Consider the following 11082-nt stretch of genomic DNA (forward strand, 5'->3'; position numbering starts at 1 on the left):
CAAAACTTACGTATACCACGTGCCCTAGAATCGTGTCAAGAAAGAAGAATTAATAGTAAAACTGCGACAGTTGTAAAAAGACGATGCTCGTGTTTTTGCCCTGATGGTGTCAATCGAACGTCGAAGAACGTGACGATAGCCGTCGCGCGACCACGAGATGCTGAGTAAACTTTACGGATACACAGATTCGCGACGTAGTCCGATTGGGGGTGATAGATAGTAGATAGATCTTCGAATATTAGCAATTTCGATACAATTTTATTCAAAATATTCTTAGGTCCCGGGTTCGATACCCACTTTGAGCAGCCTGTTGTCAGGCAGCAGTGACAACGATTTTCACTTGGAAGTATAGATAGCAATATGTTTCCAAGTGAAAATAGCCCTTGCCCGGATTGCTGCACCAATAAAAAAAGTCAGCCCTATTAGATTAATTCTAATAACAAAAATCATCAAATATGGATGGATTAACCATTGAGTTACCATCTAAAGATACAAAGTAAGGAGAAGTTTCAGAACAACAGCTCATAGGACGTAAGGTTCTGATTGCTGTTAAAAATATATAAAAAAAATCTTTGTTGTTTTGTATTGATCAGAGATACTACTATTTTACGCTACATGTGAAGACTTTTTTATGACAAATCTGTTCCTGAGGACAAATAAAGAGAAACTCAACTGGTTGGTATTGGATACTTTCTCATGGCGACAAAACTAACTTATTTTGCCTTAAGGCAAGTTACATGAACTTCCCGATATGTGTAAATAATCGACTTAATCAATGAAATATAAATTAATTTATGAGTGATTAAAAGTATTTTTCGAGTGGATTATCACACATCATTGAAAACGAACAAACACTCTATCGTTATACTATGTAAATCGTCTAATTTTAATTTTAACAAACGTCAAAAAAACTACTCATTTTCTCAAATTTTGATGAATTTTTAAAATTAAATCACTTGTCGTAAGGCCGTAATATTTCAGTAGGTTTTATAAGACCATGATATATATTGCCAAAAAAGTTCCATAAAAATCGGATTAATTTTTTTTACAACTGTTTATTACAAGATCACGGCTCGGTAGATTATCACCTAAAACTAATCAGTATCATTCCCAACTAATATGTTTCAAACAGTTTTTGATTTTTTTAAATAGATTCGGTAGTATGAGCTTAAATGTGTGAAAGTTTAACACTTTTTTCCAAATTATAAAGAAACGGCTTGGCAGATCGTGGCTCAAATTTGACAAACGATAGTCCTCATTGAGATACATCAAATTTGAAACAGTTTGAATTGAGTACTTTATATTTATGGTACTTACATGAGAAACATGAAAATAAATGCTTTCTAGACAAACTTATGTGAGTTTGCGTGTGCCAAAATATTTTAAAGAAGTGAAATGAATTTCTATGTATTTTTAAACAATAATAAATCAAATTAAATGCACTTTTTCTCACTTTATCCTTGCATTTAATATCGATATACTTCACTGCTTTAATCGTCTATCATCTATTTCCATATCTCTAGCTCTGCAAAATGTATCTATTTACTAATCCGGCTCTTCAGGCAAGAATCACGTGAAAGTTCATGGAAACTTTGAGAGATTTGAATAGTGTGAAACTATTTGTGAACACTATTATATTTTCAATCGATTGTGAAATATACTGGACGTTTTAATCTTATTCAAACACTATATTTGAGATTTACACAAAAATAATAAAATATTGATTCTGTATGGAAGAGACCTGTTTCCGTTTCGGTAGTTAGTAAATTTTAGCGTCGGTTTTCATTCCAAATTTCCAAATACTGTGGTAACAAAATCTATTTTAATTTAACTAAAATCAAATAACTGGAAATTTACATATGATATCAAGAGTATGAAAATTATGCAAATTGGAGTTCCAATGAATAAATTTGTAGTCAAATATATAACTATGATATAATGAAAGTATGAAAACTATTCATTTTTATGTGGCAACTGAACGATTACCAGTACCGATAGTTACATGATGCATAAATTATAAATTAATATTTTAATATTGCATAATAATTAAATTAGATTATTATTTAATTATAATTAAGTAATATTTAATAAAAAAACAACCATAAAATTAAAGTCAATTAATTTAATTTACACTTAATTTTGACTTACTACCACTTATATTTTCAACAATCGAGCAAATGCTTTTATTTTTAATAATAACATTAGTTAATAGAGAAGAATGAGACTATTATTTTTTTGCAACCATTTGTTGCTAAGTTTATTAAAATATAAATATTATGAAAGAGATGTTTTCTTCATTAGTTCATTGGCATTATAAGCAAATACATTAGCTATATGCATACATATATACTCAAATCAAATCAAAATTATATTAAATTACTTATAAATTCTACTTATTTGTTCTTAAAAATGCATACCCTCTATTCTATATGTTCAATATCTGTCAATGTCTGTCAATAAGTTGAAATTTGTTGGTAGTGACTCTTCTAGTTTTATTATTTCTATCCACATATTTTTTCAACTCTCTTACCATTTTATAATTACTATAATAAAAAAGTATAATATGCTTATTAACAAAATACCTATGTGATGAAATTATAAAGGTATGATATATAATACAAATATAATATAGATTATATTATTATTATAGGCAAATAAACTATTAGTTTATATGACATATGTATCATTTACTGAGTATTTACCATGTTTATAAAGTATTGCACAATAACTCATAAGTACATACCTTTTTTTAAGTCATTATTCACGATCGAAAAGCAATTAATTTCTTCTAAACTCATAACGTTTAGTTCGCAAAAGCCAAGAAAAGTTTGTTGAAAAAAAGTTAAATACAAGAAATATCTTCATTTCCTTTCATGATACTTCTCCTGGCACGTTTCTTTTCACTTTTCTTGTATAGTCCTCTCTGTATCTCTTGTGAAGAATCACAAAGTGAAAATTTCCCATCTCGTTCCTTGTGCAACGCGACAAAGTAAACACGAGCCACTCGGACTGTTTGTTTTATGTGTAAGTCGAGCGTCCTTTGCCTTGTCACGGATTGCGAGGTACTGCCGATGGTAGAAAAGGACACATTGTAGATACAAATTTAAAATCGCAGTCTTAGAGTTGACCAAGATTCCTTTTTCAAATCGATTAGGAAAACTAGTGGTGCATGGCATCGTACCTCAAGGCAAATTGCTGGAACTTCTCGTACCGAAAATTGAATTTTTTAAAAGAGCTGAAAAAATTGATTTGTGAGAATTTTGAAATTTTTGAAAAAAACTTTTTTGAATTTTTTGAATTTTTTTTATATACGGAAATAAAATATAAATAATAAGAATTTAATCAGTTCTTCATTTCGTCAATACAAATAAAATGTTTTTAAATCATTCAAATTAGGCGCTCCGTTCTCTCAAAAATTTAATTATCATCAGAACCTTCGAAACGAAAAGATATATAAAATTTTTAATTTTTTATTTTTTTGCAATTACTGTAACTTACCGTACAAAAAATTAATATTTAAAACTTAAGTTGCATAATATTTGTAGTGCAATGCAATTGGCAATTGGATAAATACATTAACACCCTATGCCACCTGTATTGTATCAAACATTGTGCGTAATTATTCCATAAACGTGTAATTTTAATTTAAGTTTCATTGTGAATTAACAAGTAGTCAATCAGAATATTTTACAAATTGTAAGGCTATAAAGCTATACCTTCATTTTACACCATTTTTGTATTTTGTAACAAAATATTCGTTAGTATCCTTCAAGTTACATTTTAATGACTTGTTTCTAAATATCAAGTTGAACATATTATCATGCACGCATTCGATATGTATAATTTTAATACATTCTTAGGAGGCGTCCTAATCAAGTGAGGTTTTCAGGGAGAAGGGGGTTTGAGGATGAGGGGGGAGGCGTATAGTCAGATATCACGTGTATTTATTTTTTAACTGATTTTTTTTTAAAAAAATCAAACATTTTCAAAAAAAATCAATTATTTTACAGTTTCATCACGTAACTAAAAATACACGTGATGTTTGGTGGGGGAGGGAGGGTAATTTTGAATATCATCAAGTATCACCAAGGGGGAGGGGGCGTCCTTATATTGATTGCGGAGTCTTTTTTATATCATGTATGTGGTTTTCACTTCAAAACATAGTTCAAAAATATGTTTCCAATTGAAAATAGCCCATTTTCGTGTACTGCGGTGTGAAATGACAATGTGATAACTCTCTCACTATTCTTTCCTGAATCGAATTTGGTTTAACTCAGCTCACGGACTTGCTTTAGGGCAGTACTACTCATTGTTATTATTATTATTATTATTGTTAATATTATTGATATTATTATGTGATTGTATATAAAAATCCACATTCTTTTCTCGGATTATTTGAATTTCCATGGAGAGATTTGTCTATTTAATTTTTTCCACCAGCTTCAGTTTCAATCTCCTCTGACTTAGTGATAGCTGTTTAAATACCGGAATGTTTTCTTTGCAAAGTACCTCATTGAGAATCGTAAAGTAGAGATTTTAATTTTAACCACTTTTCTCTATAACTCTCCTAATAAAACAGAGGAGTTGGCAAAGTCGTTAAAAATTCAGTTTTTCTTCAAAGATTTGCACTTTTTGAAATTGCATATATATAAGAGCTTTGTCCTAGCAATCACAGAACTTCAGATTTGATACCTACATTGAACAGCCTGACATCAAGCAGTAGTAATTATTAAAAATGTAGATCTAAAAATGATTTTGATAAATAAATTTGTTAAAAAATAGCCCTTCTCCGGCATGCATTCAATTATAAAATTAGGATTAGAGAAATTATAATATGGATCGAAATTAATCTTTGTTAAGGAGGAGTGAACTCTTTAAATGCATGCCGAAGAAGGGCTATTTTTTCTCAAATTTATTCATCAAGATCATTTTTAGATCTACATTTTTAACTATTACTACTGCTTGACGTCAGACCTTTAAGAAACTACTTTGTTTAGGAGATGATTTATCAGAATAGCTCAAAGTACTATTACCATTATGTTGCATAAATATGTAAAACGATATAAGACTAAATGAATAATTTTTATAAAATTATAATCATTTCTTTTCAAGTTTAGCAATTAAAAATAAGATAAAAATGTGCCTACGTAAGTTAAACATAAGTAACTTTTTTCTTTATGATTTGTAGAAAAACAATATTTAGGATATCCATATTTTCTAGTGTATATACATATATATATATATATATATATATATATATATATTATATATATTAAACTGGGTGTCCCAGACCTCAACGACAAGCCGAAATGGGGTAATAGTATTGATCGTAACAGTCATGAAAAAATTAGAAAAAAAAAATTATGTAGTGTGAATATTATGAGCTTTTAAGTTTAAGTGCAACCTAAGGCATTGTGTGGGTGTGTGTGCAAGTGTACATATACAATTATATTCATAATTTATATACATGGATAATTGAAATAATTCAATTCTTTATATAAATAAATACGTTAAAATATAATGAATTTAATTCAATCCTCTACACATATCGTAATTAAAGAATTTTTATTAATTTTGCCTTCTAATTATAAATACAACCGAATAGATATCCCAATGATGAATGCTAATCAGAACTAATAGCAGAAAATTCCATCAATATTCTTAATGAATCGCTTTCCAGGTGTGGGCTACGCGATCTGTCTGATTGACATATACATGGGAATGTACTACAACACGATCATAGGATGGGCAGTTTACTATCTGTTTGCATCCTTCAACTCGGAATTGCCTTGGACGAAATGCGGGAACAGCTGGAACACGCCGTTCTGCACCCCGGTCACTAATCCGCAGTTGGAAAACTCCACCAGTCCGGCCGCCGAGTTCTTTGAGTAAGTAATAATAATAAATGATATTTTTATATCTATTATATAAAAATAAGTCGGGTTTTCCATCCTGACCATATAACTCAAGAATACACGAACCGATTTCGACGATTTTGCATTCGTTGGAAAGGTCTCGGGCACCGTGAGGTTTATAGCAAATATAATTGAAGAAAAAATTTAAGAGAACAGCGGAAAAATCTTGTTTCACATACAGCGTTATCTCTGATACTTAGCATGTACTACAAACCAATATTTTAAATAGATGGTGCCGGTAGATACATTGTTTGACAGCTACTCATTTCCTTTTCAAATATAAAACAACAAAAAATTCTTCATCTTTCTCACGAAACCATCTGGTGGCGAAACGGAGTTCGCTGGGTTTGCTAGTAAAGTAATAAAAAAATAGAGAAATGTGGAATACACATTTTTATGCGTATATTGTAATATGTTTCAGTTGCCAATACTATATTACAAAATGCTAGTATTCATATATTAAATTAATAGCTCTATGTTTTTTATGATATGACTTGAAACCAATTTATCTCAAATGCATGTTCTCAAAATATTGGTTAAAACTTATAATAAATATAGTAACTAATTAATCTACAATTACTGATATATACATAAAATTTATTATTATTGATGCACTTAATGCTTATTCTCCAAATTTTTTACATCTTGGGAGGCGTCCATTAATCACGTTTTTTTAGGGGAAGGGGGCTTGAAAAAAAATCATGAAATATCACGAGGGCGGGAGGGGTACAGTAAGATATCACGTGTATTTATTTTTTAACTGAAGTTTTTAAAAAATTCCAACATTTTCAAAAAAAAAAATAAAAAAAATTACAGTTTTTTCAAGTAACTTAAAATACACGTGATGTTTGGTGGGGAAGGGGGGTAATTTTGAATATCACCATGTATCACCAAGGGGAAGGAGGGGTCCAAAAATCCTTAAAAATTTGCCCACGTGGTTAATGAACGCTCCCTTGAGACAATGACATAAAATCGTATGCCAAATCTTGTGGATAAATAAAAACGGTTTAAAAATGTTCTGTTCATACCTAACGCTGCTCAAAAATCCATCCATATTACAAAATTAACAAGTTGAAAATTAAAATACACTGAAAATTATAATCTTTATTAACTAAAACTGTATGTTTTAGTTAACAAAGTTATGTTTTCTATTTCGAGTACATTGTGCTAACGATCCATAATTAGACTAAATATAAAAAATAACATTTTTTATTCTCGCTACAGCATTTATCTATATGCTTTGATTTTTTAAATCACTTTCCATTCAACTATCTACAATACAATCTCAATTGTATATATTGTTTGTATATATATCTACAACTTTGCACTGTGGTGCACAATATAATCATTTTAAATTGAAAACAATTTTTTTATCTATATTTTCAAACGGTTATCACTACGGCATGATATCATGCTGCCCATAACCCTAGTTTGCAACTAAAATCTATCCAGATTATGAATGTAACTAAGCTTAAAAATAGAATTTTAATTATATTAATTTTAAAACAATATGAATATTAACTAATAAACTGAAAAACTTGTAAACTATTAATAAATATCTATGCTATATTGATAATTATAATTTTTTTCATTTATCGTGTGTTGACACTAAAAACATTATTTTTACATGTCAAGTGAGGCAATCCAAGTGAAAAGAATTCTTATATATTTAAGGTTTTAATTTTTTTCAGACTTGAGTTGTCTCAGTTGCGAAAAGGATTGTTATATATTTAAGGTTTCATTGAACTATAGTTTAATAAAAAAAATGATTTCGAATTGATTCGATCAAATTTGTTCAAGAATAATAAAAATCATTTGAACCCAGCATTTTAAAATATTCAGATTTTTATGATAATCCTTAATGCAATATTTTATCAATACAGCTTTACAGTCGATAACTGATTTTAATCACATTGCTTTTAATTTTATACATCTTAAAAAGCTAAGACGTGAATAATTTTTCTGTCGATCTGCAAAGTAATTAAAATCAAGACATTTTAATAATTTCTTGTTAATGAATATTTTATATCTTCGTTAATGCACTTTTATAATTTTAATCCTGAAGGATTATGGAGAAATAGATTTAGAACGTATTTCCGTATTTCATAGTACATATTTTTAAACCAAGATGTTTTTCATGTTTCACTAGATATGCCTGGCTAGATATAAATTTAACTATATCTTTTAAAAAAATATTGCCACAAGTAAAATAATTATTCTAAACTATAATATCATTATCAAATGTAAAAATTCTGCAATTGTTCCTTATGAGACAAATTTGACAAAATCTTACAAAAAACTTTGTATAAGACAAACAACTTAGTACCTATAATATTTAATTTTATTAGTGCTAATACTACTGCAATGAATTTACTTGTACAAAATACATGTATATATTGTATATATTGTAAATATTGTGTGAATATATTGAAAAGTCATCAGAATTTTAAAAATACGTACAAAATACTTATCTAATTGTGTGAATATATTGAGAAGTCATCAGAATCTCAAAACACATATTTGAAAAAAATATTTTTATATCCTAAAATCTTGCCTACATGTCTTGAATGCTTTCATCTCACATGATAAAGAACTTGAATGTCAAACCATTGTTTGACAGGTGTAAATAAATTTTAATGCAAGGTGAAAACATTGAAAAACACAAAATATTTAATGAAAAATCACTGATGCGTTTATTATTGACTTTCAGGCGCAACGTACTAGAAAAATATCGTTCAGATGGGCTTGATATGATGGGACCTATCAAACCATCCCTCGCCCTTTGTGTTTTTGGAGTGTTCGTCTTAGTTTATTTTTCGCTCTGGAAAGGTGTGAAAAGTGCTGGAAAGGTAAATTGAGATTTTCTAATCATTGGTATAGAACATAATTTTCTCATAGTGAAGGAACAAACTAAAGAAACATATCTTGATAGTCCTAACTTTATTCGGCGTACTTAATATTTTAAATAGAAGACGCAAGAACTTTTTGACATGTTAAATAATTAATAATAATTGATATTTACCTATTTAGAAAAAAATATGATTTTTAAAATTCAAACACTTTTTGTAGGACTAGAAAAATTTAGGATATTTGCTTAGACCATAGGCTCTCAAACTTCTAAGTTTTGGACAATGGATTCTATGACCCTGTTAGTTTCGAAAAAAAACGAAAATAAATATTTAATTATAAGAAATGGCCTAGCCAATCTTTGCGAAAAACTAAACGGTTATAAAACGTTTCAAATTGGAATAAAATTTTTTGCAAAGTCGAAAAATTTTGCACTTTTTTGATTATGAAAAAACGTTTTGGGCAATTGTCGTAAAAAACATGACAAAAAAGTAAAGCAAGTCTTCATCGAGTTACATCGAATGGCTTTAAAAAATTTTAAAATCAGTGCTTGAAAAGACGTCGACGAAAGGAAATTACAATATAGATTTTGAAGAAAGTATTCTATTCTATTCAAATTTAATTAATTTTATGTATTATATTTTATATAAGAACAATATGAATTATATAAACACTTTTATATTATTAAATAATTTGAACTATTTTAATAAATATATTTGATATTTGTTTTTAGTTAAAAAAAAAAAAATTTAAATATCGTACTTAAATATCGTATTTTATATAATATTATTCTTTAGAAATAAATATGTTCATAATTAGAATTTTTGTTCCGACAGAGTAAATTATATTGGCAGTTTTTTATAATTAATTTTATAATTTAACCCAACCTAATATTTATTATAAACAGGAATATATTATTTTAACATAAAATATTTGAATATTGCACTTAAATCAATATAATACTGTAATATTTATTAAACAAACTTCGATTGATAAGATATCAGACATTTAGCTTTTTTTTATGGAAATTAGAGTACTCCTTGAATATGAAACTATTGTTATTAAGTACGAAAAAATCTATGAAAACAGGTTTTGCGAATTACTATTCTATACATATCTTATTATTTGATAAAAATTATATATACTATTAGTTATAAAAATCAACATTTTCTATAAGAAAACTTCTCAAAATATCATTCAATACTGTAGTATAAAACTCATTTTATAAAATATTATGGATTGAGTTAAGCTTTTTTTCATTTGTATAGCATAGAAATTCTCGACGTCTTTATTTTCTCATCTATTTTTTAGTAAAGTAACAGTAGTTTTAGCTTCAAATTTTAAGGAGGTAGTCTACTCTGGTTATTCGTGGCTATTTTCCAAACCGCAATATCAAGTGATACTAGGATATATTTTTTTTATTAAAAATATAACCTGCATGCATATGAGCAATACTTAATTCTTGCACGTTAATATATAAAAACAAAAGAAATGAAATTTTATCAAGATTAAACTTCAAATAAGAAAATAAAATACATTACAACTTTTCTCCAACTATTACAAATAAAATTTCATTACCGGCATAAAGTTATTCAGTTATTTGCTTTAATGAACAATTTCATATAATTGCCGATAAATTATTTTCTAAAGATAAAAGTTTCCGATTGTATATTATATTGAATTCGCTTCACGGTTTGATAAAGGCATAAAGTAGGCGAAGTAATCAACGAGACAATCACTATAAATTCTCACAAGTCAATGAATTTAACAACGAAGAGTTGAAATGCGAATTACTGGAAAAATACATAAATTAACTGATTTAACTTCAATTACTGAAATGAACCGAGCCAATAATAATAATGGAATGTTGAAATGTTGCGGTAACAGAATCACGTAAACCTTCAAGAATTATAATACATATAATAAAAAATAATTATTAGACTACATTTGCAATATCACAAACATTAGAAAATTGTTGTTTGTAGATAGAAAATATAACTAATTAAATATGAAGACTATCTTTGAAGAATGATCTAGAAGCGTTTTCTAATAATTCTAATTCTCTAATTTTTTACTTTCCGAAGAAAATCCCCATTGCTAACTTTGTGAATTATTTGATGTTTCAATCATTCAGGACAATGTGACACCAAAATTAAAAAAAAAAATGTGTTTTTGCATATGAGCCAATTGAAATTTCAATATTAATACGTTCAACTGTCTTAGCTAACATATTGTATTAAATATTTTTAGTAATAATTTAAGACCGCCCACCTAGCGATAATTTATATTTACATATAAAAAATAGTTAAAATGAAGGACT

General features: G+C 27.8%; 1 protein-coding gene and 1 pseudogene across 1 annotated transcript in view; one reads left to right on the forward strand and one right to left on the reverse strand.

Moving 5' to 3' along the window:
* Positions 1-11082, forward strand: part of LOC113365865 (sodium-dependent serotonin transporter) — a gene marked incomplete in the record, with an annotated part of 141604 nt that overhangs the window by 43880 nt on the left and 86642 nt on the right. Inside the window, 2 exon segments of the mRNA XM_026607406.1 lie at positions 5681-5888; positions 8626-8764. Of these exon segments, the coding sequence (XP_026463191.1) occupies positions 5681-5888; positions 8626-8764 (347 nt within the window).
* Positions 10527-11082, reverse strand: part of LOC113365779 — a 9550-nt pseudogene continuing 8994 nt past the window's right edge.

Source organism: Ctenocephalides felis, unplaced genomic scaffold (genome assembly GCF_003426905.1).
Source record: "Ctenocephalides felis isolate EL2017-DRISC unplaced genomic scaffold, ASM342690v1 CF-g0.4_SCAFFOLD_01170, whole genome shotgun sequence".
In the NCBI taxonomy this organism is placed as follows: domain Eukaryota; kingdom Metazoa; phylum Arthropoda; class Insecta; order Siphonaptera; family Pulicidae; genus Ctenocephalides; species Ctenocephalides felis.